Source organism: Stegodyphus dumicola, chromosome 2, assembly GCF_044657685.1.
Source record: "Stegodyphus dumicola isolate Sdum_Otavi_A_Nest chromosome 2, ASM4465768v1".
Classification (NCBI taxonomy): domain Eukaryota; kingdom Metazoa; phylum Arthropoda; class Arachnida; order Araneae; family Eresidae; genus Stegodyphus; species Stegodyphus dumicola.
The window spans coordinates 147,156,166-147,183,056 of NC_140769.1; the positions used below are offsets into that span (position 1 = coordinate 147,156,166).

Consider the following 26,891-nt stretch of genomic DNA (forward strand, 5'->3'; position numbering starts at 1 on the left):
TTTGGCCTGACTAGAATTGCTGGTTTGGCTTTAACTTATAACTCGAGTAAAGACGAAACACTTTCGTATTTACGTATTTTAATCAATTATTGTTCGTTGAACGGGAGTTGGTTTGTTCCCCTTGAAAAGTCAACTAATTTCCGATCAATGACAATGATTACATGTTTTAATTTTTCCTTTTACAATTGAAATTTTATTCTTCATGATGATTTAACTCCAGTCCCCGTTAAAACATTATTAACATTTTGCTTTCAAATTACTTCAAAATCCAATATCTGGAATGATCTAAGATCTGGACCTCAAAGCCACCACCAACCAATTTTTTAGGGCTTTTTTGGAGGGAAGGGGTATGCTTCACGCATGCGCATTAGATTTTTTTCCTCATAAAAAAACATGTCGGAAATCCCGATTCTTAATCTCAGTTTGGCGCTAAATAAAATATCTCATTATTGAAGAAATAATTATTTTAGCATAAATTTGTGTGATTAGTAACTAGACTCCATAGCTGCGTATCTGCTTGGCATAATCAATCTCATACCAAAACATTTGTTAATTTTACACCAACTAATATTTTATATCCTTGATGCCGAAATCGCGAATCATTATTTATTGTATTTTGCTTTCATCACCGCATGTTTATCAACGGATGACAACTTGAGTGATGACTCATGCAGCGACGCCAAATAACAGAGTATTATCCGATTACAGATTTAAGTTTAATATGCTAAAATGTTGACAAGGGGAGATTTAACAGAAATTTCTTTTCTTATCTTAAAAATAGATTTTGTTAATGATACTCATAGGATTATATTTAGTGCTATTTGAATTAAGAATAACTAATTTTTTATTCACATAAAGCCAGAACCAGCGCCAGAGCTCTCATGGCCGCACCAGGCGGCAGAATTTAGGGAAGTTGGTAAAATCCTAGTATACGGTGCAGCCTTGGCGCGATTTTGAAAATTATCGCCAACACAAAAATGACCCGATTAACTACTAATCGTATATGTCCCGTTTACTGCTCATCATAAAGTCGCCAAAAGTAGCCAAATCCTTTGTGCACCGAAAACTAGGATTAAACCAGATAAGGCCTTGAATAAGATAGCCCAGATAAGGCAGGACTTGAACAATGGAACTTAATAACTCAACAAGAAATTATATATCTATAGTATTAGTCTAAAGTATCAGCAGAGAAAACAAATCAAACAACTCACATTGAAAGAAATGTTTAATAAAGTAAACATATAAATATTAAGCTCTTTTCTTTTGTAAATTTTGATACCCTTTAAGTCATAAATGCTTCATTATTTCATAAATCACGATTTCATATTTTCAATTTTATAATTTCTACGTGCCATCTTAGTAGATTTAAAATGATCTAATATCCGGAAAAATCTCAAATCTGGGATCGCCGAAGTCCCGACCTTGGACTTTGTACTGTATAAATATATATACAGTGTCTCAAAAAAGTGATGGGACACTTGTGCTTTACAAAAGGAAACTGCAATAAAATAAATTAAAAAAAACATGTAAAATTTTTTGTGGGTGTGTTTCATACTTAAATTTAGTAACAATTATTACATAACATACATTTTCTCAAAATATTAAAATATTAATTTAATAAAAATACAATTGTTTAGAACGGAGCAGAAAATGGCTCACTTAAGTGATGGGACACTACGTACTATGCAACAAAAATCGTCTGAAGCAAGCAATAAAAATATCTTTTGGGGTATTTATTTTTACTCAAAAGCAATTGCCAATAATTTATAAAATCGTCTGCAGTATTTCTCTCCAGTTTGTTTTGGAATTTTTGTGTTTTTTAGCTCTGTGCAGCCATGAATGCTAAACGAAAAGAAACTTTGCCTGGAATTCAAAAATTAGTTATTAATTTGCATATTGAACGTGGAAAATCTATTAGAGAAACTACTGAAACAGTTAACTTCAGTAATTCAACAGTTTTCAATATCCTTAAACGATATAAAAAGAATCATATGATTCAGGATAAAAGAAGACCTGGCCGACCATCAAAGCTATCCAATGGAATAAAGTGAATTATCGTTCGAAATATTTAAAAAAAATCGAAGAATGAGTGCTCCTAAAGTTGCTGCTGATTTACAAGCATTATATGGAGTAATTGTTAATCCTGAGACTATTAGAAGAGTAATTCGATCTACTGGATATCACGGTAGAGCAGCCAGGAAAAAATTCTTCGTAAGTGAAAAGAATAGAAAACTCAGACTGGCTTTCGCAAAATCCAACATAAATAAGAATTCTAATTACTGGAATGAAGTTATATTTGCTGATGAGAGTAAATTTAATATATTTGGTTCTGACGGTAGAATCTTGGTTTGGAGAAAACCCAGGGAAGAATTTCGCAAACAGAACTTGGTGCCAACAGTAAAACATGGTGGAGGAGGAGTTATGGTATGGGGGTGTATGTCGTCCGCTGGAGTTGGTGATCTTGTTTTTATTGACAGTATAATGGATCAGTACAAGTATATTGACATTTTAAATCAAAATTTGAAATCTTCAGCACGAAAATTGAACCTTCATAACGATTTTAAATTCTACCAGGACAATGACCCCAAGCACAGTGCTTTGAACGTTAGACTCTGGCTGCTGTATAACTGTCCTGAAATAATAAAAACACCCCCACAATCTCCACAATTAAATCCCATAGAGAATATTTGGCAAGAATTGGAATCAAGAATTCGCAAACACACCATTTCTTCAAAACAACAATTAAAATCGGTGCTTCAAGAAGAATGGGGTAAAATCACTCCAGAAATCACAAAAAAATTAGTCAAATCCATCCCAAGAAGATTAAATCATGTTTTAAAAGTAAAAGGAAATCCAACAAAATATTAAAACCTTTTAAAACGTAAAATTTTTGGATAAATATTTGATGGAAAAGTAAGTGTCCCATCACTTATGTGAGTCATTTTTTGCTATGTTCTAAACAATTGTATTTTTATTAAATTAATATTTTAATATTTTGAGAAAATGTATGTTATGTAATAATTGTTACTAAATTTAAGTATGAAACACACCCACAAAAAATTTTACATGTTTTTTTAATTTATTTTATTGCAGTTTCCTTTTGTAAAGCACAAGTGTCCCATCACTTTTTTGAGACACTGTATATATATATAATACAGAATGTATATTTTCAGTTAAACTTCTACCCAATAACTTTAGTAATTCATGAAAGTTAATTTTGCGTCTAGTTAATGCAGGAAAATTAGTTTCAATTAGTTGTTTTCAGCTTTAAAAATATTAAAATTTTTGGTACTTTTCCGTTTTGCTGGCGCAAGCGATAAAGTCGCCAATAACGGTACAACTGATGCCAAACGGAATATTCTCGCTGGTAACCTTTTACGCATCATTTTCAAAACAAGTCGCAACTTTTTCTTATCAGACAGGTTGTTTCTTACAATACTGGCATATAGAATACGTAGAATTTTTATCAGATAGTTCAGTTTATGTCTAAGGCCATTTTCGGTAATTAAGTCAATTGGGATGCAATCACAGCGCTTATCCGAAGCCGAAAATATAGAAAAGGTAAAGTCAAGGGTTAAATTCATCCATTCTAATGAGAATGCATTAGCGAAGTAAAGCACTGCAGCTTTACATAATTTCTGAGTAAGCTATTCGTACGAATTGAAATATTTCTTGCATTTAAACTTGTGTTCCAAATTAAGATTTAACTTGAAATGAATGTAGATAATTACTGAGAGCATTAGATTTTTGTAGAGTAGTTTACGTGAGATGAGATCGCTTGGGGTCACATGATATGAACCGGCGAATCAGGATGTTGAACCATGAAAGCATAGTAAATTCTTAAATTAATGTCTTTTTACAAATTTATTTTCTTTATTTATTGGCTTTTTATAAAATTTTAAGCAATATTAAAATGTTTATGCCTTCTTTTTTTAAAAGAATTCTTAGAATTAATATTTTTTATGTGTATACTGTAGGTTGTCGAATATAAAGTCTGCTTGGCGAGATTTGCGCCGGCGAAACGGAAAAGTACCAAATTTTTTAATTAGTTGTTTTCAACTAATAATTGTATTGCCATTAGCAAAAATAATGCATTACTATCAACAGCATAGGATTAAACCAAATACTTAATTGTCTATTGAAGCTTCAAAACGTATTTCCGAACTTCACTTTTTCTCGGCTAGCGTTACCGAATTTGCCCTTGGCGACCTAAAATCGAAATGGAGCCAACAGATTTCCCGCGAAATCGATAACAGACCCTCTGCAGAAATAAACTCATAATCCCGATATCCCATACATATAGTATGTGCAAAAGAGAATAAACTCCGTAGAAGGTGATAAAAAAATTAATTTATGGCTTAATTGAAACAAACACAGAAATTAAGCTAAGCAAAACCGTGTAAAAACAAATTGAAATGATAAAACGAAACTTAATTTTCATGTGAATTTTCAGCGCTGACTCTCCCATTATAGAAATTTCAATTTGTTTCAGACAAAGACCACATTTAGCTTTATAAGGATTGTCATCCATCAATATCCAGTCTTCGTAGTCCGCTTGATGAAGCCACAGTTTATTGAAAATGCACTTTCCAGGCATCTCGTTCCTATTGGCGTCGGAAGGGTCGTGGCTTTCCAGGTTGGGATTACTCTAATTTTGGAAATATTTTCAGAATCCCCCCCCTTTTTTTTCGAGCACCTTCATCATCACTTTCACCTCTTAAAGAACTTCCGGCTTCACGCTTTCGTCACAATCTGCCTAAATTTATGGATAACACCTGTTTCGAAAGATTGGGTGAATAGCCAATCAGACACCGATACTTTCGTTCGGGTAGCTAAGTGTTTTTTTTGTCGTTTGCAACGCAAATCCGCCAACAGATTGGTTAAGAGCCGTGCAATTTTAATTCCATATTCACCAGAAATCGCAACTCGCACATAGAATGGCAATCATTAGAAATGACAAGAAATGTCAAATGAGCAAAATTAAGGACCGTTTATTCATTTTGGCCAAAATTAAGTTCTTTTAAGGACCAAAAATCATTTTTGAAAAAATTAAGGACTTTTAAGGACCGTACGAACCCTGGTGATTTACGAAATTTTGGGAGAGCATATAGATTTGCTAATCTATTGTAGTTAGATGGTTGTGAAATTTGCAGTTTCTTATGAAATGCTTTTAGCTTTTTTGCAATAACATTTTCTTGTAGATTGGTGAGTTTGTAAGTAATGGCATTATTGAGTTCAGTATTAATTAATGAGACATAAAAAAATTTTCATATTATGCTAAAGTTATTATTGGCTTTGTCAATTTTGGTAATTATGAACTTTTGTTTTAAATCCTGTAAAAGAGGTATGAGAATATTCCACTGTAAATGGCTATTAAATTCAATTCTTCGAATTTTTTGCTTGAATTCTTCTAATACTGCATGTTTCCATGCCATAAAGGCAGAATTTGGAATATTTAATTTGAAACTAGTTTTAACTATAAATTCATCTATAATTTTTACAAAACTTTTAAAACTGTGATGTTTGTTAATTTTTAGTACTGGTCTAAATTTGGTACCTTTTTCCATTAAAATTCTTAAATGTTGGTTTTGAACTATTGCTAAATTGCCTGTTATAATATGTTGATGAAAATTATCTATGAAATCTTTGTATTAAAGCTCTTTACAGTATCAATGGGCTGTAGTAGCTAATTCATGGTGGTTAATTAGCAATTTAATAAGAGGTTTTTTATACTTGAAAGCTGGTGAGATCTGTACTTTGGTAGCTGGAAAAAGTTGTTGACTTTTTCTGAAAATTTTGCTAAACTGAATATGATCATAGTTAGGATGAAGGAAATTGATTTTGCAGTGATATTTATTGTATTTGTTATTTGTAGAGAACTTATAACTGCAAAAGTCAATAATAAGGTCTTTGATAATATTGTGCCCTGTAAAATGCTGTTTTACAAATTTTATTAGTAATTTTAAGAAATTGTGCTTACAAGTATGCAACCAAGTAATTATATTTTTAGTGAAATTATCAGTAAGAAAGTAATTATTTATATTATCGTTTAACTTTTTTGTATCTATTGTTGAAAGAAGTTTATTTTTATGTTTAGTACCTGCTCTGGTTCCTCGTAATGTTTTTTTACTGAATAATTTAAAATGGCTGTAAGTTGGAATTTCAGAATTTAATTTAATGTGTTGGTTGAATGTATTGAGTCCATAAGGGTAAAGTGTTTTGAATTTAAGCATGTAGAGTGACTCTAATAAATAATCTAACTTTGTATTCAGGTACAATGTCCAAAATTTGAATATTAATTTTTTGAAATCATGTATTTGAAAATGTTCTAATTCAGCTGTATTAAGTGTGCTAAAATTAGTAGTTGCAAATTTTTTAATGTGTGTTCTATGGTTGTTAATTCTAATATTAAGACTATTTTTGGTTTGTCCAACATATTTAAGATTTCATGTGTTACAAGTGATGAGATAAATGCAATTATAAGTTTTTAAAAATGGGAGTTGTTTAGTGGCTGTGATATTAAAAGGCATATTGCTAACTTTACAAGTAAGTCATTTGCTAGAATGACATTTATGGAAATTTATGTGATTGATACGAGCCATTATAAAAGTAAAGAGGGAGCTAACCTACAATACAGTGAATTTTTAAAGTAAAAATTCTTAACTCAATTTTTGGACAGACAAATTTTAAAAAACTGGGAATTTAAATGTTATTGCTAATTAATTCACTAAATTAATAAAAAATGAACTATTGTATTAAACTATTTAAGTTAAATATGCTATATATAAATCTAATATGTATCCTAATTCAGGCTTTCGAGACACGAGAAACGCAAGTTGAATTTCATCAATCGACACAGTAGAACAGAATATTTAGAACTGTTCCTTTTCTTTCTTTCTTTCTTTTTTTTCTTTTTCTTTTTCTTTTTTATTTATTTCTTTTTTTTTTTTGCTGCGTAGTGTACGACTCTCACCTTTTGGATTTTTTCAGAACATTCCTAAAAAGGGAAAAGCTGTTCTGTTTTGGAAGATAGAATCAATTCGACTACAGATGATATACATAAACCTCAAATTACCTTTAGAACTTGACCAAAGGACCAGTAGATACAGTGAATGTGATGTGTGGAACACATTCAATGCAAAAAAAAAAAAAAATGATAATAATAATAAAGGTCACTGTTGGGCTTTGACAACTCTTTGGTTTATTAAATATCACAAGCATAAATTTCTATGCTATCTATAAATTCAACAATGAAACCAACCATTTGTCACAATGAAATTATTTGAAAAAAACTTGCTGTAGACTTAGTAAAGGAACATCTTGTAAGATCACAGAATATAAATATAACACAGAGTATTAAAACTAACTCTAAAAGGATACAAAGATGACTAAGGATCTAGACAACAGACTACGAAACTTCCAAGGAAATCCCCAGCTTGGTGTCGATGTCAAGAGTGTCCAAAAAAATCTGATCGAAAGACTTTGTCTACTTGCAATAAATTATTGTGTAAAATCCACTCATTCATTATATGCTCAAACTGTTTTATAAAAATGCAGCAAAATTTATTTTGGTGAATAAAAAAGTATTTTGAGGATAACCAAGAAAATTAAATAAATGTGCAAACAAAATTTTAATGCTCAGTAGTGAAAGTTTATACAATACAGTGAATTTTTAAAGTAAAAATTCTTAACTCAATTTTTGGACAGAAAAATTTTAAAAAACTGGGAATTTAAATGTTATTGCTACAAGTACTTTTTATTCAAAATTTGACACATACACGATTCAAATAATTCATTTCATTATTATTTAAACAGTTTTTTTTTACAAGAAAAATATCATTAATTGTTTAAAATTATAATTAAATGTTTAAAAGTAAATACTGAAATAAGGATACAAAATCAAAGGAAAGTTAAAATTAGTTCTTTTTTTGCTTTGAAAATTGCCTTTAAAACAAATCACACATACTGATACTTAAAAGAGTGCTCAAACAACAAGTTTAGGTATAATTTTTTTTTTTTTTTAAATGCTATCTTACTGAAAGGCTAGCACAAAACTTACGAGTCAAACTTGTTGGCTTTGGTTTTCCACATGCAAATTTTGATTGGAGGTAAGCTAACGTGGTTGCCACTGATTGGCCGATGACATCAAGATCAGCGGGTTGGCCGAGTAACATATACAGGGTGATTATAATTAAAGTTTAAGTTTCAAAACGCTATAAAAAAAGAACCACTGATGAAAATGATGTGAAATTTGAAAGGAATGTTATTGAAGAAAGCAGAAAGCGTATGGCAGAAGAAAAAATTTAGTTTCAAAAGTTAGCAACATATGGCGCTGTAAGCGGCAGAATCACGATGAGAAATGATTCGTAAAACAACGGCTAAGGTGGAAGTTACACATTAAAACGCATTGACAAATTAGAATTGTTGAATAATTTTATTTGCATGACTGTACATATCACATCGAAAGGGACAAATCGGTTTCAAGAGTTTTGCGGCGACATACCGCATAAGAACCATTCATCAAAGAAGTTCGGAACTGGCGCAAAACATGTTCATTATGGTGTCCACCGTTCTGTGCAACAAGTTGAAAGCGACAAACAGCATGTTCCACAACGAATCGCAGTGTCTCCGGGGTGATGTTCAGAATGCGTTGCGAAATGCGTGCCTTTAATTCCGCTACATTTGCAATTGGAGCATGGAACACAACATCCTTCAGATATCCCCACAGCCAGAAATCACACGGAGTAAGATCAGGCGATCGGGATGGCCAGTCTGTAGGGAAATGACGGCTGATAATTCGAGCATTTCCAAAATGGCGCCTCTGCAGCTGCTTCACGGGATGTGCAATGTGCGGAGGAGCGTATCTTGCTTAAAAATGATTTCATCCACACATCCACGCTGTTGCAGAGCTGGAATCACGTGGTTGCGCAAATGAGACGCATACCTCTGACCAGTGACGGTTGCGGTAAAAGGACCGGAAGCACCCGTCTGCTCGAAAAAATATGGTTGTAGGATGAATGATGCCATAAAGCCACACCATACCGTGACCTTTTTAGGATGAAGTGGTACGGGGTGCGTTGCCAGTGGATTTTCTGTTGCCCATATTCGACAATTCTGGGTATTCACGTATCCTGTCAGATGGAAATGGGCTTCATCTGTCCACAAAATTTTCCACGGCCATTCATTATCCACTTCCATGCGAGCCAGGAATTCTAACGCAAACGTCTCCCTAGCTGTCAAGTCAGACGGAAGCAACTCTTGCACATGGCCAATTTTGTACGGATAGCATTGCAGGATGTTTCGTACAATTTTCAGCACCGTGCTCGTAGGCCTGTCCAATGTTCGGGCAATTCCTCGTGCACTGCACGGTTGCACACCACCGGCCGACCCCTCCTGTAATGCTGTGGCCACTTCTTCAACTACCGTCGAATGCACTCGTTTTCTCCCTCTACCAGATTGCACTTCAAACGAACCTGTCGTTTCGAATTTTTGCATCATTTTTTTTAGACATACGACACTTATTGGACCAACGCCTTCTTTTATACCCTTCAGTATCCTGAATTTTTGCAGAGCTACTCTTGCACAATCGTCATTCTTGTAATACAGTTTTACCAGCAGAGCGCGGTCCTGCAATGAAACACTTATGGCGAACGTCTGAGACGCGAAATGAGGAACAGCCTGGTACCTGGCGGCTTTATAAGACTGAAATTTAACTAACATTTTAATTTGTCTTCTTCCGCTTGCAGCGCCATCTGTTGCTAACTTTTGAAACTAAATTTTTTCTTCTGCCATACGCTTTCCGCCTTCTTCAATAACATTCCTTTCAAATTTGACGTCATTTTCATGAGTGGTTCTTTTTTTATAGCGTTTTGAAACTTAAACTTTAATTATAATCACCCTGTATATGTACACCGGTATCGGCGAATGTCTTGTTCTCTTGTGTTATTATGAGTTAGCAAAATGCTAGTTTGCTTTCAATCAAATGATTTTAAATGTAAAGGCTACAGTGTTAGCTCTTTTATTTTAATTTACGGAATAAAGCATGAATTTTATTTAGATTAGTCTTAGCTTTATTTAAGGGAAGCAAAATATGCTTTGCCTTTATCACCACTGCCAACAGAGTTATGGGCCCAGCGCCAACAGCTAATCAGTCATCCAGTTCAACTCAGCATTGATTGAATGTAGGTGAAGAGGGCCGTTATCCACGAAAAGAAGCTGACCTGTCTTAGAAGTTTGTTCAAGTTGTTGTACTCACACTTAATTGAAGATGTCATTACTACCTGAAGGTTTTGAGCTGTTAAACCATGACAACTGAGATCGATGGAAAGTCGACACGAAAATGCTGTTACTGGATAGAAATTGTTGGAGCTTCATAGAAGACAAAGAAGAAGAATTAGATAAAAGTGCAACAAGGCGTGAAAAGCAGGAGTTCACACTGAGAGAGAACAGAGCCTTCACTACATTAGATTATGGAATTAAAACTGAGTTCAGGCCACTGATACAAGAATGTTCAAGTGGTTAAGAAGCATGGGAAGTTCTACAGAAGCAATTCGAACCCAAAACAAGAGCAAGGATAATTCAGTTACTGGATGAATTTTTTAGTATTAGATATACACCAAATGAAGAAATAGGATTATTCATCACGAGGATAAGAATGACTGCAAAGAAGTTGGCTGAAGCTGGTCACAACTTAGCAGATCTTTTTAAAGGATTTCAGGCAATAAGGAGATTACCCCCGGAATACTTCGGCATTGTACAGTTGATCTATAGGTGGAAGGACGAAGATTTTATGCTGGAAAGAATTGCTGAAGAACTGGTAAGGGAAGAAAGCCGACTTCGCCAGGTAAATGCTGATTTAGAAGACAGCAAGGTAAGCATGTTTAATACTATTGATTCAAATGCAGGGAAAGATAAAGTTGAAAATAAAACTAAATCTAAGAAAAAGATGGGGAATATGAGAATAGGACCTTGTTTCAGATGTCATAAATTTGGGCACTTAATCGCTCAATGTAAAGAAAATGTAAGTAAAAATCAGAAGTTTAAATTGACGATAAAAATGGACAGTTTAAAGATAAAGAATTAATGTTAGTAGAAAATTATGTAACAACTACAAATAAAGGAGGTAACGCAGATAAATTTAATTGGGTCGTAGATACTGCAGCTACAACTCATTTCTGTAATAATAGAAATTTAATGACAAATTTTGAAGAAATAAACGATATACAGGGGTTGGACAAAAATATGGAAACACCTTTAAAAAAACATGTTTCTTTGCTTAATATGGTGTAGGAAACCCGTTGGCATCCAAAACAGCTTGCAGTCTTCTCGGAATGGATAAATACAGTTCCTGTATGTTTGCCAAGGGAATATTATACCATTCTTCCTGCAAAACGGTGGCAAGTTCAGATAACGATGTTGGCGGTGGATAACGAGAACGCACTTTCCGTTCCAATGTAGACCACAAAGGTTCGATAATATTCAGGTCTGGTGACTGTAGTGGCCAGGGGAGATGGGACAACTCATCCTCGTGCTCAGAAAACCAGTCCTGGACAATGTGAGCTGTGTGAACAGGGGCTTTGTCATCTTGGAAGACACCATCACCATCAGGGAACAAAGTTTGTACTATGGGATGAACTTGATCGGCCAAAATGTTCACATAAGTCTTGGCAGTCATGTGCCCTGACACAGTTATCATGGGGCTAGCAGAGAACCACAATATGGCTGCCCAAACCATAACAGAACCCCCGCCATGTTTTACTCTTGGCAACAAGCAGTCTGTATTATAGGCTTGAGATGGCGTTCTCCAGACGTAAACTCAGCCAGAAGTGGGAAACAATGTGAAAGAAGACTCGTCAGACCATATTACTCGCTTCCACTGCTCTATAGTCCAGGCTTTATGACTTAAACACCACCTTTTCCTGTTATGGGCATTAGCATCACTGATGAGTGCCTTCTCAATTGCAGCATGGCCAGCAATTCCCTGTTTATGAAACTTCCTTCTAATTGTTTTGGTACTCACAGGGTTCGGTAACACAACATTCATTTCAGCAGTAACTTTTGCAGCTGTGGTCTTCTTATTTTTCGTCACAATTGCCCTTAATGATTGTCTGTCACGATCACTCAGGACACACTTTCGTCAGCGCTGTGATTTAGCAGATGATGTTTTTCCGCTTTTCAAATATGCGGAATAAATCTTCGATGCGGTACCTCTTGAAACACTAAACACCTCGGCTACCTTGCTTATGGAAGCACCTACCATACGTGCTCCAACAATTTGCCCACGTTCGAAGTCTGTTAACTCTGACATAATGCAATGACAACCTCACGTAACAGTACTCCAACAACAACTGAACTGTTTAGCACATTTACGAAGTTGCATAGGTGGCGTCAGTAGTCAAAAACACCAGCACCACCTACATATTTCATTAAAATCAATCTTTCTTTTCAAACATGAATTTCACAAGGTGTTTCCATACGTTTGTCCATCCACTGTACGTATGTCTTTGGCTGTAGAAAATTGTGAAAGTAAAGTACTAGGAAAGGGTACCATCAAATTTGCAGTAAAAGTAGGCAATCGAATAAATTGGATTGAGTTAGCTAATGTGTTATATAATCCAAAGCTAAGAAGAAATTTATTATCGGGAGCAAGGTTAGAAAAGGCAGGTGCTCATTTTGTGATTTCAAAAGGGAACATGTGGATATACTTTAATAATTGGGATAGATTATGCTATGCTAAACGATATGACGGACTTTATCACGTAAAACCATTTAGATATGCAAGAGATAAAAAAGAGGTTGGTTACAGTACAGAAATTGGAAGGTTAAAAAAATTAGACGCAATGCTATGGCATCGGAGATTTAGCCACGTAAATTTTGATTATATTAAGAAAACTAGTAAGAATAAAAGCGTGAAAGGGTTACCAGAAATTTAAAAACCAATGGAGAGGTGTGAACCATGTATTATTGCTAAATCTAGTAGAATAACTTTTAAACTGTTCCGAAGAGATCAGATAAACTATTGCAGTTGGTTTATTTAGACGTTTGTCGCCCACTACCAGTTCCATCTAAGGGTGGGAGTAAATATTTTCTTGCTATTGTGGATGACTATAGTAGATTAGTAACAGTGTATTGTATGAAAAATAAAAATGAATCGTTCTACAACTTTAAGAATTATCATAGGCAAATGGAAAGACTGACGAATAGAAAATTAATAAGTATACGCACCGATAATGGTGGGGAATTCTGTAACAGGCAATTCGAAGGGTACTTAGCCGAAAATGGAATTAGTGTTGAATGCACAAACGCGTACACCCCAGAAGAGAACGGTGTATGTGAACGTTTTAACCGAACGACATTAGATGCAGTTAAAGCTATGATTAATGATGGCATACCTGCCAACCTCTAAAGATAAAAATTCAGAAGATTTCTCCCCCAAATTCAGAAGAACACGAAGAATTAATATCATGCTTTGATATTAAAAAAATAACAATTTATACAACTAGATAAAAGAAAATTGCACTTGCATTAGTAAATGTCAATTAAGTAGTAACTAAAAAATTTGTTAGGAAACATAAAACAAGAACTTAATGTTACACAAAAAAATTATTGCAATGAATTTAGAGTGCATTTTTTGGCTTTAGCCAAAAATTCTTTGGAAAATTTCCTGTCATAACAATTAGTTTCCACATAACATTTAGCAATTAAAATGTTTTCTAGAGTTTTTGGTGAATTGAAGAACGAAACATAGTTTTGTTTTTCTTCACAACACTGAAGATTCTCTCGCACTCAGCATTACTGTGTGGAACTACAGCTGCAGCTTTTTCTGCTGCCAAATTAATTAAGTGGCATGGGCATCCAATAACAATTCATTTTGTTCTTTTTTGAGGAAAGAGGCTACACCCTTTTTGTCACCCACCATGATATGAGCATTATCTGCACCAAATGAAATGCAGTTTGATATTGGGATGTTAAGTTGTTTCAACTCATTAATTACCAAGGAGGCTATATTTCCCCCCCGTAACGTCTCCATTTAACAATGGAGGACGCAAAAGATGAGTTTTCATTTCATTAGAAACATCACAGAAATATGTGACAACGATGGGGTAAAGCTTTCAATCGCTGTCGTTGCTGCCATCGATTGACACCGAAAATGCTGAATTCTGGAGTGCAGCTATCGTTTTACTTTGTGCATCGCAATCAATTTCGTTCACAATAGAAGTAGTTTTCGTGCGAGCACAACCATATTTCTGAGCAATCTTGGAGTCGGGAAACATCTGTCTGAAAAGTTGACCGGCGTGATCGGCACGTTGTGTTCGATGAGGAATGCAGTAAACAAACACTCTGGAAAAATGACATCAGCATCCGAATTCGTAGCGAATTTGAAAAAAAAAATCATCCACTTTCTTTGACGTTGTTGAAGCCGAAGCATTAACTTCATGCTTTTTAGACTTAACATGCTTCACAATGTCGCTTCCTCCACCGTAAGTTATTATGAAGTCACACACGCACACGTTGCAAAATGCATAGTTATTTCCTTTGAAGGATTCTTTAATCGTTGGAAATTCGGCTTTGTAGGCAGGCTGAAAATATTGAGAATATGGTTTATTTGAACTCATTTCGTAACAACGACATATTAAGAAAATTCGTAGCATGTACAAACCAAATATATATATAAAAAAAAAAAAAAAAATGCGACAATCCACGTTCGCTGAGTAATTCCCTTGCTGCTGAAGCAAACGCGAAAAAAAATAATCTGGCACCCATAAAGAAAAGAGTGGGAGAAACAAGTTCTGTGCATTGGATTGGCTGGTTAAGCGGCGAGTTGGGAGAAACCGCAGGTCACTGGAGTCGAAGTAGTCGGTAGCTGGCGGTAAAACACGATGCAATTGGGAAAAAATTCTAAAATTCCGACAAAAATCACTAAAAACACTTGAAAAAGGGAAAAATTCGTAAAACATGGATTACGATCGTAAAATCGTAAAGACAAATGCATTTTCGTAAAAATTACGAAAAATTCGTAAAAGTTGGCAGGTATGTGATGGTAAAATGGGAAAAGAATGGTGGGCAGAAGCTCTTGGCTGTTTCGTACAGACGTGGAACAGAGTATGTCATAAAAGCAACTGAACCCCTTATGAAATGTTCCTAAATAGAAAACCCAGTGTTGTTTATTTTAAAATATTTGGTTGTAAAGCCTATGTTGGCATGCCAAAACGGATTAGAAATAAATTACAAATGAGGTGCAAAGAAGGAATCATGGTAGGATATGCAAAGGAAACTAAGGGTTATAGGATATGGCTGCCAGAAGAACGCAGATTAATAGAAACCTGTAATGTGAAGTTCGATAAAATCTGTATGCAGCAAATGGCATCCTGGAACAGAAATCAAAACCTAAATTTAAAAGACTAGAGGAATCTGAGCTATTAGCAGAATCAGATGAAGAACAGGAAATTTCTAGAGAAGAAATAAAGTTGTCAGATGACAAATCTACTCCAAAAGAATTATCAGACTTAAACTGGCAAAGAAAAGCAGTTAAAAGGCCAGATGGAACGCGTACAGACATATATTATCATGTAGAGGGAACAGACACCCGTTTTAGATCTTATAATGATATTGAAAAGTATTGTGAGGCAAGAAATATTAAATTTGAAAAAGATAAGTTTGATTTTAGTGGAAAAAAACGAATACTCGGGGAAAGTTAAATTTGTAGAACAGGAGACCAGCTCTGTGTCTAAAGAGGCAAATTCTATAGAAATAATTATCCCACAAAATTTTAAAGAAGCTCGAAAATCAGTAAATGCCGAAGAATGGGATAAGGCAATGAAAGAAGAAATTGACACAATGAAGAAAAGAAAGGTTTGGGAATTAGTCGAAAAGCCAGAAAATAAAACTATGATAGGAAACAAATGGGTCTATACGCTGAAAAGAATCAAGTGGTTAGATACAAAGCATGTTTAGTAGCACAGGGATTCAGGCAGAAAAGAGGTGAAGATTTTGATGACGTTTACAGTCCTGTGGTAAATTTTTCAATCATAAGAATATTTTTCACTATCCTGGTATGTTTATATGGATGGACTAATTGTCAGTTAGATGTAAAGAACGCATATTTATATGCAAACCTAAATGAGAAAATATATATGACCCAACCAGAGGGATTTATTGAAGAGGAAAATAAAGTGTGTTTATTACACAAGGCCATTTACGGTCTACATCAAAGCGGTTTTGTGAATTTGAAAGTACTTTAGAAAATCTACATTTTAAGAAAATACAATGGTGTAATTGTGTTTATAAGAGTTCAAATGTAGATGATATTGTGATTTTTAGTAAAGATCAATATAGTATAGATAAAGGGGGATGCATACTTATTACTATTTGAATTTGCCTAAGAGTAAGTTTTATCATCTTAAAGTATTAGGCAAAACTAAAACGTTACTTGGAATTGAATTCTTAGAGAATGAGAATGGGGTTTTTATACATCAGCAAATATATATGGAAGAAATTTTTGAAAAATTTAAACATTTCCAGATACCAATAACTTCACTTCCCATAGCTAAGGGCACTATTCTTACAAAATTAGATTGTCCATCTAAAAGTGCAGAAATTGCAGAAATGCATACATTACCCTTTAGAAATCTGTTAGGATGTTTAGTTTTTGTAGCTAACAGGACAAGGCCTGATATTACATATGCAGTGAATATCTTATCACAATTTCATGAGAATCCTGGAATTAGGCATTCGGAAGCATTGTTGAAATTGCTTGGTTATCTCAATAGTACTAAATTATGCAAGTTAAACTTATCGATTAACCATATAAATTTATATTCTTATTTAGATGCTGATTATGCAAGTAACAGAGATGACCACGTGTCCATGGGAGGATTTATATTATATTTAGATGAAGTACCAGTAATCTGGAAAACTGTTAAACAAAAATGTGTAAGTTTATCAACCATGGAAGCGGAGTATATCGCCTTATCTGAAGCAGCAAAGGAATTAATGTGGACGAAAAATGTCTTACAAGATGAAATTTTAAAGCTTAATTTAAGAGAGTGTAAACTATTTTGTGATAACAAGTCTGCCATTGATTTTTCTAGATCGCCAATAGAAAATCGCTGAACTAAGCACATAGACGTAAAATATCAGTTTGTTAGAAGACTAGTAAATGATGGAGCGTTTGACCTTGAATTTATCACCGGTAAATTAAATACTGCCGACTTATTTACAAAAGCAGCGACTGCTGTTAATTTAAGAAAGTTTTGTTTAGATGTTTTCAGTGTTTAAAGACAATAAGTGTTTTCGTATAATAGAATTGAACTATGAACTTCTGTAATTCTGTGCAAGTTTTGTTTTTTTGTCTTTGCATGAGGAAAAGAGGGCCGTTTGTTGGCTTTAGTTTTCCACATGCAAATTTTCATCGGAGGTCAATCGGTGGTAAGCTAACGTGGTTGCCGCTGATTGGCCAATGACGTCAAGATTGGCGGGTTGGCCGAGTATTATATATGTACGCCGGTATCGGCGAATGTCTTGTTCTCTTGTGTTATTATGAGTTAGCATAATGCTAGTTTGCTTTCAATCAAATGATTTTAAATGTAAAGGCTACAGTGTTAGCTCTTTTATTTTAATTTACGGAATAAAGCATGAATTTTATTTAGATTAGTTTATTTAAGGGAAGCAAAATATGCTTTGCCTTTATCACCACTGCCAACAAAACTAAACCTGTGCATGTGCACCTTTTTCTTTGACAACTAAGCAATTTAGCAGTTACGTAGCACCTACTGTATAATAAAAATACAGTAAAAGTCCGAGATGCGGACATCCAATATCCGGAATGATCCAAAATCCAGACTTCAAAGCCACCAACAACTTTTTTTTTTTTTTTTTTTCTGTACGCTTTATGCATGCGCATTTTATTCCCCCCCTGCTCATATTAAAATACGTGGAGAGTCCCGATTTTTAATTTCACTATGGCACTAAATAAAATACCTCGTGATTGAAGAAACAATCGTTTTAGCATAAATTTGTATGATCGATAACTTGGCTCCATTGCTGCGTGTCTGCTTGGCATACATCTCGAACTGAAACATGCTACATATATAACATCTTTGATTTTACATGGACTAATATTTTATATCCCTGATGCCAATCTGGCTAATAATTATTTATTATATTTTGTTTTCATCACCGCATGTTTATCAATACATGACAATTTGAGTAATGACTCGTGTAACAATGGCTAAACCATTTTTTTTTTATGTTAGTAATTGAATGATAAAGAGTATGGTAATTGTTCATGTTGACATTACGCTTGGCGATGATTGCAGATTTAAGATAAATGTGCTAAGAAATGTTGACGAGGAAAAATTTAACAAAATTTTCTCTCTATATGCTAAAAATAGATTTTTTTTAATAACACTCATAGGCCAAAAGATTACATTTAGTGCTATTTAAATTAAGAATAACTGATTTGTTATTCACATAAACCCAGAACCAGCGCAGAGCTTGTATGGCTCCATCAGGCGACAGAATTTAGGATCCACAGAGATTGCATCAGGCAGTAAGATATCCAGTGCCAGCCCACAATAACCTTTAACTATTTGTGGGAATATATTCAAGACTCAGACTTAAGCATAATAAAATTTAGTGGAACAACTTGTCTTTAGTCGCCAATCTCATGATACATAACCAAATTGTGAACAAGATAGCTAAATTTTATGGTGATAGTCCCAAATTTTAAAGAATTTCGGAACTGCAAACAAAAGGCGAAGTTTTCCAATTAACAGATTTTGTAAAGAAATGTGGAGAAATAGTAATAAATGAAGATGATATAAAAGAAATTTTTCATTGTGATTGACAATGCTCCTCAATCATCAGTCAATTAATGGATGGCAAGATATGTATACTTTGACTGTCTGAAGTGCAACCCTGGTTGGCATTCTGCCAAAACACACAGACTCGTCCAAGACGGGCAGTATTACTTGCTGCGATGAGAAAGGTCTTCTCTTCTTCGGAAAGAGCTATGCTGGAAGGAAAGAAAATCCCCATCCTTCCACCCTATTTTGAGAATAATTCGGTCCGAATGGTGCATGAGTGTTTGCGCTCATGGTTGCAGATGAGGCGGTCGAACTATAATATCGTTCTAGATCCAGAGAATACCGCGACCAATAATGAAGAAAGTGACAGCGAGGTTACTGAAAATGAAAAAATTCGATTGACAAGTTAGTTGGAATTATCCACGCAGCAATAACAGGATTTTAACAATGTAACTGCACAAGAAATTATGTCTATCTACAGAATTAAAGAAAAAATATTAAATACGAAGCAACTTAAACAACTTATATTGAAAGAAATGTTTAATAAAGTAAACAAATAAATATCAAGCTTTTTTTACAAATTTTGATACTATTTAGATCATAAATGTTCAATATTTCATAAATTACGATTTCATATTTTTAATTTTTAATTTCTACATGCCGTCTTACTAGATTTGAGTTGATAATCTAATATCCGAAAAAATCCCAAATTGCTGAAGTCCTGGTGCACCTGGATCTCGGACTTTGTACTGTAAAATTAATAACTAAGGTATACAGTACTGTGTAACCGCCCAGACGGTATAGCAGTTAGAGAAGCCTACTACGGTACCAAAGGTCTGGGTTCGAATCCCAGAGAAAGTGTAGTTGTAAAGTCCATCTCTTCATACAAAGCACTGGTGGCTGCCTACTAGGTGCGTGCCTACACAATAAAATGGCCACCACTTTTTGTCTTAGGAGTAGCCAATGCTTCAAAAATGCAAGTGCCCACCACTGGATTAAAAAGATTGTGTGAATATACTTAGTACAATGGCACACATTCAAGTAAAACAGAATCAAATACAAATACTAACTGGTTGAATTTTTATAAGTTCTGCATATACCTCAGGTCAAATGAAACATCTAGCCAAAAATCACTGGGAAATGAAATCTGCACAATATAAGTTTCATTAATTTTAGAGAAATAATTTTCAGTGTTTATAAAAATTGAAAAACAGATTAAATATAATGCAAAACTAAGGCCTACATTCCCAAAAGCTAAGCAAGACTATGCCACTGAATATATGTTGTTGTTGTTGTTGTTGTTGTTGCTTATGCTCACTTGTCTGGTGTAATCAGCTCAAGCCCATGGAATAATTCCTCGTGGCAAGGAGCGCTAGATTATACCTGTCGTTGGCTAAGGCCTTGAGCACCATTCAGGTGACAGTGTGATTTAGCTCAGTTCCACCTCCAATTTTGATGGAGAGCACCCTGGAGGGGGAGACTATCGAGGGTCTCCCACCCTTCTTCTCTTCCACCAAACGACACAAGAGGACTTCGGCTTGCCATATATTTAGAGTGCCGCCATGCCCCACCGATACTGTACATTTACAAACATCCATGCCTTCTCCGGGATTCGAACCCGGGCCCTTCGGCACCACAGTCAGTGATGCTAACCACTATACCGGTTGGGCAGCATGGAATTTGTACACCCATTAGGTGCAAAAAGTTTAAAATGCAAGATTAATTTTAAGACTTTATACTGGGTTATAACCACAGAATACTATACATAAATTGCATTCCTTTTACATTTTATCATAATAAGCAAAGAAAATCTTCATTACTTTCGGATTATTTGTACATTTGCTGAAAAATTATGAATAAATAAGGCAAAGACAGGTCTGTTTTGGCCAGTCAGTATGACCAGATCATGTAATTTTTCATATTGTCTACCACTTGTCAATTCCTTGGGTCCTTTTTCAATTTTTTTTAACTTCATCGTAAAGCGTGAACATGTTAAAACAATGTATCTATTTAAATGCATTTATATAAAGTAATGATATATTTAGAATTACAAAAAATTTACAACTGGCAATTCCAAGACTGTAGACACCGTAGAACGTAACTGCACTTAACTGTTTTATTTTCTTGACATATTGTAACCAAAAAGAAGCATATTTTTATAAGCAATTTTATAATTTCATTGATCACATGAATTCAAATCAGCAGTCGAAAGTGCTACAAGTATTGCATTTATTAATTTAAGGTAAATTTTAATTACGGCAAAATTCAAGCATTTTTACTTAAAGTTGGCTTTTTTCTGACGAAACTGCCAAATTAGAAAGAACATTTTACAGGAGATAAATTTGAAAGAAGTAAATTTGCTGCGAAAGGAAATCGCGGTGGTGGTGTTGGAGGAGGGTTTCTATATCCATTTTACACAATTTCCCCAAACTTGAATTAGATCAGCTGAGCTTTCAGATCCCTCATTATCACTACTCTCAGAACAGCATAAATCAATCCAAGCTGAAACGGTTTCCATTATTTAATGCTTGCCATGCATTAATAGAATCTACTAACTCAACGAGAGAAATTTTTAAAAAAGAAATGTCACTAAATTCCTCATTTGAGATTTTATATTCACACATAATGAAATGCATCTCATCTATAAGGTTATTTCATCTGGATTGCTCAAAGAACAAGCAACTGAAATTAACAAATCATTATTTTCTCAAATACTGGATGAATCTACAGACATTTCATGTAGTAAGCACATATGCTTATGTTTATGTTATTACAATTAAAAATGAAATACTGATGTAATTTTTAGAACTCCTTGAAGCTGGAGACTTAAAAACTAAAGTAAAACCAGATTTCTAAACATCAACATAAACAAATTTAATAATGGGAGAACATAATAAAGTAAGAAGCAGTGAATAAAAATAAATAAATAAATAAATAAACTGACAACTTAAAAAAAAAAAAAAAAAAAAAAAACCAGTTCAAACAGACTTATCAAAACTCATATACATATTAAAACAGCCAAGAATTGAATTACAGTTCATAACTTACAGCACAGAGACAGATTTTGTAATGATGTTGGAGGTCAAATGAGATGATGCCACTAAAAGAATCACATGATCTCTCATACTGCATGTGACTTTTTTATTCTTTTTCGGCAACTTTAGCTATAAATTTTGGTGAGACTGTGGCTGGTGCATAATAGTAAACTGCACAGCTAGCAAGTTTATATACTTCTCAAATTCTTTTTGAGAATTCTTCTTCCTCGAATAGTCTTTGAATTCGAAGTGTGGTGTGTGGTGTATTTAATTATAGCAAAGCACACTAGGGCTATCTGCCTAAGGGGAGGGATGCCTTCGTGGAGGACTTTCTAAGGGAAACTGGCTCGTATACACGTTACACATGGGGAAAACCACGAAAACACCCATGCAGCCAGCCCGTTCGCAGCATTCGAACCTTGGACCGAACTACCAGTGTTCAGCGACTTTACCGCTCGGCTGCTGGTGAGCCTGAATTCGAAGTGAAAACAAATCATTGTATATACTGTAAGGATCCTAAGTTTTACTAACGTTTATTTTATTTTTAATCTTTACTATCACTTCTTATTTTCTACTTCCGGCCAGAATTAAAAGCTTTTAACTTATTTATGCAAATTTGTCTTGTTAACGCCAAGTACTTAAGTTGTGGCTTTTTGCCAAGCAAGAGAGAGGAAGGAGTTATAAGAAGCAGGCCGCTTGCCATAGTAGTTTTACTCGGTTGCTGGTTGCCTTTAAGGCCAGAGGTATAATCCTCGTGATAATTTTAAACGTATCGTGGTTTTAGCAGCTCTCTGTACTACATACGGCTTTTTGTTAATTTCTGGCCAATCTTAAAGTAGGCACTTGTATATTAATCCAAAGTTAGTTTAGTTAGAGTTTTAGTTAGTATTTTATATTCTTACGTTCAGACCACAAGTGGTTGGTCTCTGTATTCCGAAGTTCCGGAAAGCTCTGTAAAAATAGAAAAATAAAGGGTTTCGTATACCCTTGTTATTTCTCAGTGGGGGTGTGCGTTATCAGAAAGAAAATACCCACTACTATAATAACTAAACAACTAAAAATTTTCAAAGTTTCAATAACATTGGTTAGGAGGGGAGGCAAAGAAAAACTCGGAAAAGCTTAAATTTTTAACATTTCAAGTAAGCAATACAGTATTATATATTTTAACAAAATGGAAGCAAAGAAACTCTTTTTCACAATCTAGTTCTACGCAAAAAATTTTTAGTGAATGCATGGTATTTCTACTGAAAATTTTTCATTATTTAACTTACCAAAGTAGGATTTTCCACAATGTACACTTCTTCCTCTGAAGTATCATTTTCATCCGGAGGTGCATCAACTTGCATTGGTTCTACGGAACTCTACAGCAAAATATTTCAGTGTATTAGAAATCAAGAACTGTAGCATAATTTATTTTCAAATTAACTTTTGAATAATAAATGTAAGAAAACAAATATTATTAAAATACTATACTTGATAGACATTGGTAATTTTTATGCATTAACTTTTTTTTTTTTTAATTTCATGCAACACTTTATTATATTCCAGTGACTGCATATGATTAGTTAATAGATAGAAAATAGTTCTGTTATTTACAAACTGGTTTTGCTATGTTAAATTATTATTTAACGAAAGAAAATTGGAGCTTAAAAATAATTTCCTAATTGCTAAGCAGAAGTTTTTTAAACTAAAAAACAAACTGAAACATAATAAATGGTTATTTAGTGAATACAAGAAATTAATTAATGAACAATTAGAGATAGGAATAGCTGAAAAATGTTCTAATGCTGTTAATTGCGAACTTGAGAGGGATTACTATTTTGCGCCGCAAAGTTCTGTAATTCGCCCTGACAAGGCAACTACTACAACGTCTACGACTGTTTGTCTAAAGACAAGGTGCTAAATCTCTAAACGAATGTCTAAGTCAAGGACCTAAATTGTATAGCAATTTATTAGATATTTTAAAATTTCATTTACACAAGATAGCTTCTGGGGCAGTTGTAAAAGGTGTGTTTCATTCTATTCTGCTTGATGAAGATTCGAAAAATTATTTAAAATTTATTTAGTTTGGTAATGATGAAAATTCGCCATTTCAAATATACAAAACGTCACTATTGCTTTTGGAACTTGTCAATCACCTTTCATGCTTCTGGCAACTATTATATATCATATAAAGAAATATAAAGAGGAACATAGTGATGTTGTAGAAAGGTTAGATATATTCTTGTATGTAGATGACCTGCATGGGGCCGAAAATGATAAAACATTTTATCCAACTACTGCAGTGAATATTCTGAAAGAATCAAACATGCAGCTTTGTAAAATGAAAAGCAATTCTGGAATTTTAAGAAAACTATGGATCAAAAAGGGTATCGATATTGAGAAAAATAATTTTAATAAAAAACCCTCAAAAATTTTAGGCTTGAATTCGGATACGGATCAAGAAAATTTAAGTTTATATGTAACACAATTCATAGTATTGCTCAATGAACAAACAATAACGAAAAAAAAACTCATTTTGCAAATTGTAGCCAAAATTTCTGATCCGATTGGATTAATTTCTGCATACGTAATTAGAGCTAAGTTTATGATGCAAGAATTATGGGAATCTGGTTGTGATCAGAATTCTGGAGTAAATGATGAGCTGAGAAGGAAGTTCTTGATATGGTATTCTGAAATCGAGGATGTCGCTAACATTAATATTCCTAGAAAATATTTCTTGTGTGGTTTAGGCAATTAATAATGCGAGAACTTGTGAAAGAATCTATTTCTGTGAAATAGTAATATTAACTAATAAGTGGAAATTTATGTGGCAGTGATTCTCCTACCTGCAGGAGATTTTTTTTAAGCATCACAATTTAGTTCATATCGGCAGGTAAATATTAACTTGAGCAAATATCATTAGATGTTGAGCACACCAGATTTGAACTCTGCATGCCAATGACCTGATGATAACACAGAAATTTTTTAAAAAATTAAAAAACAATTTTGTGTTGACAGCTGATAGCTTTAGCAGCGTGTTATTATTCTTTTAAAAAAGTTTCTTTATACAGATTTCATATCTATAATCCATGACTGTGAAAAAAATATCAACTAATAAGTTGACATTTATGTAGCAGTGATTTTCCCACCACATTTTTTTATCGTAACTTAGTTACTGCTAGGGGACTAATGTTAGTAGATAAAAATATTAACTTAAACAAATGTCACTAAATGATTGCACCATCTGAAAACCTTCAAAGTCCGATTCATCGGTATCAGAATTAAACAGTTCTAATATATTTTCGGGAAGAGTGTCCGAAAGTTCATTTTCAGCATCACTATCTTCACTGTCAGTGATTTCCTCACTTTCACTAACAATCCTGGCTTTTATAAATCCCGATCGGATGGCTGACACTTTAACACTTTTCCAGGATTTATCGACCCATTCGGCAACTTCAGTGTATGAAGCGCATCTCATATTTCCTCCTTCTGTGAAAGTATGTAAACTTTCCGACATCCAGATCTCCCAGCAAGCACATACGTGGGACTTGAAACTTTTGTTCACACTAATATCCAGAGGTTGCAGGATTTTTGTTAAACCACCTGGAATAACGCTAAGTTCAGCACCAATGTTTTTTTTTTTTAGCTTCCGCCTTTATACTGTCTTTTATGTGTGCCCTCATGGAATCCATAATTAGTACTTATTTGGAATTGAAAAAGGCACCTTCTCTCTTCTTCCAAACTTCTTGAAACCAATCGAGCATAATGTCCTCGTTGCACCAACCCTTTTCATTGCACCGTATTACGACGCTTCGAGAAAAATTTTCCTTGGGAATTGTTTTTCTCTTAAAGATGTATAAGAGCGGCTTCAACATTGTGCCGTCAGCACAGCAGGTGAGCATCACTGTGAATTAGGTCTTTTCTTGACCAGTTGTTGTTATTGATATTGTTTTCACTCCACAGGTATCGAAGGTGCGATTCGGTGGGCAATCAAATGTTAATGGAACTTTGTCCATATTTATAATATTTTTTAGGAAATACTTCCCTTCTGCAATAACTTTCCTTGTAAACTGAAGGAAAGAAGCTTTTTTTTCATCTATGTCGTCCATAACAGCCTGACACATTGTTGTTCTGCTGCAAACTCTCAAGTTTTTACGACGCATGAAGCGGTAAACCCTATTATTCCTCCCTTGAAATTCTATTTCTGCATCTCTTCTGCTATGGACTTCGCTTGGAGACTGATTTTAACTGTCGAAATAGAGCCTCCGGCATTTCTTTGGTCGAGAACCCATCTCAGTAAATTTTCCTCTAAAGCTGTCCATTTTACTTTTCCGTGCCGATTGGATCGCTTTTTTCCCATGCTTTTTAACACATCCTTTTGTTTGCGCCAATTTCTCACCGCTTTCTCGTCCACCTCAAAATAACGGCCCACTTCTCTATTTCCATCTTTTTCAGCTTTCTCAACTACCTTGAGTTTAAACTTGGCAGTAAAACTCCGGCGATGTTTCATCAACGTTATCGAAGATGAAAGACAAAATACTGTGCAACGTGCTATCCTCGTGATAAGTGGTAATGAAATGTGACCTTCGACCCCACTCACTTGGTAGTGCCAAACCACGCTATAAGTAAACGAATCATGCTTTTTTTTCGTACTCCACGTACTTGCTACTAAGGCTCCTAAAAACCAAGCTGACGCATCAACTACTTTTCCCCCTCCCGGCAATTGCGCTAAAGCAGTGCGAAGGATACTGGGATACAAGACTCTAGTTGTGCTAAGTGAGTGCTCATATCCTGGCATCGTTTGATGCGCCAGCCTGAATTTTAGGAGCTCTACGTGCTACTATTCATTCGTTCTGCACCATGCTCTATGGTTTACTATCGATACGATACATACGAATATTTTCTTGGAATCTCGCGCTTTTTTTATATTTGATCATCGGCAGTTCACGACAGCATGTTTTTTAAATTTCAACGATTTTAACTGTGAACAACCAGCGTATTATCTGCACTGGTGCATAGTCCGCAGCTTCAAAAATTCGCATTTTAAACGCAGATAGTCTGAGGACTA

General features: G+C 34.4%; 1 protein-coding gene across 3 annotated transcripts in view; it reads right to left on the minus strand.

Moving 5' to 3' along the window:
- CSN1b (COP9 signalosome subunit 1b) overlaps positions 1 to 26,891 on the minus strand; it is an 87,940-nt gene that overhangs the window by 57,172 nt on the left and 3,877 nt on the right. For all 3 annotated transcript variants that reach the window (XM_085811217.1, XM_085811219.1, XM_085811218.1), the window contains exon 2: positions 23,113 to 23,202. In XM_085811217.1, coding sequence (XP_085667343.1) covers positions 23,113 to 23,202 — 90 coding nt within the window. The remainder of the gene's footprint in view (positions 1 to 23,112; positions 23,203 to 26,891) is intronic.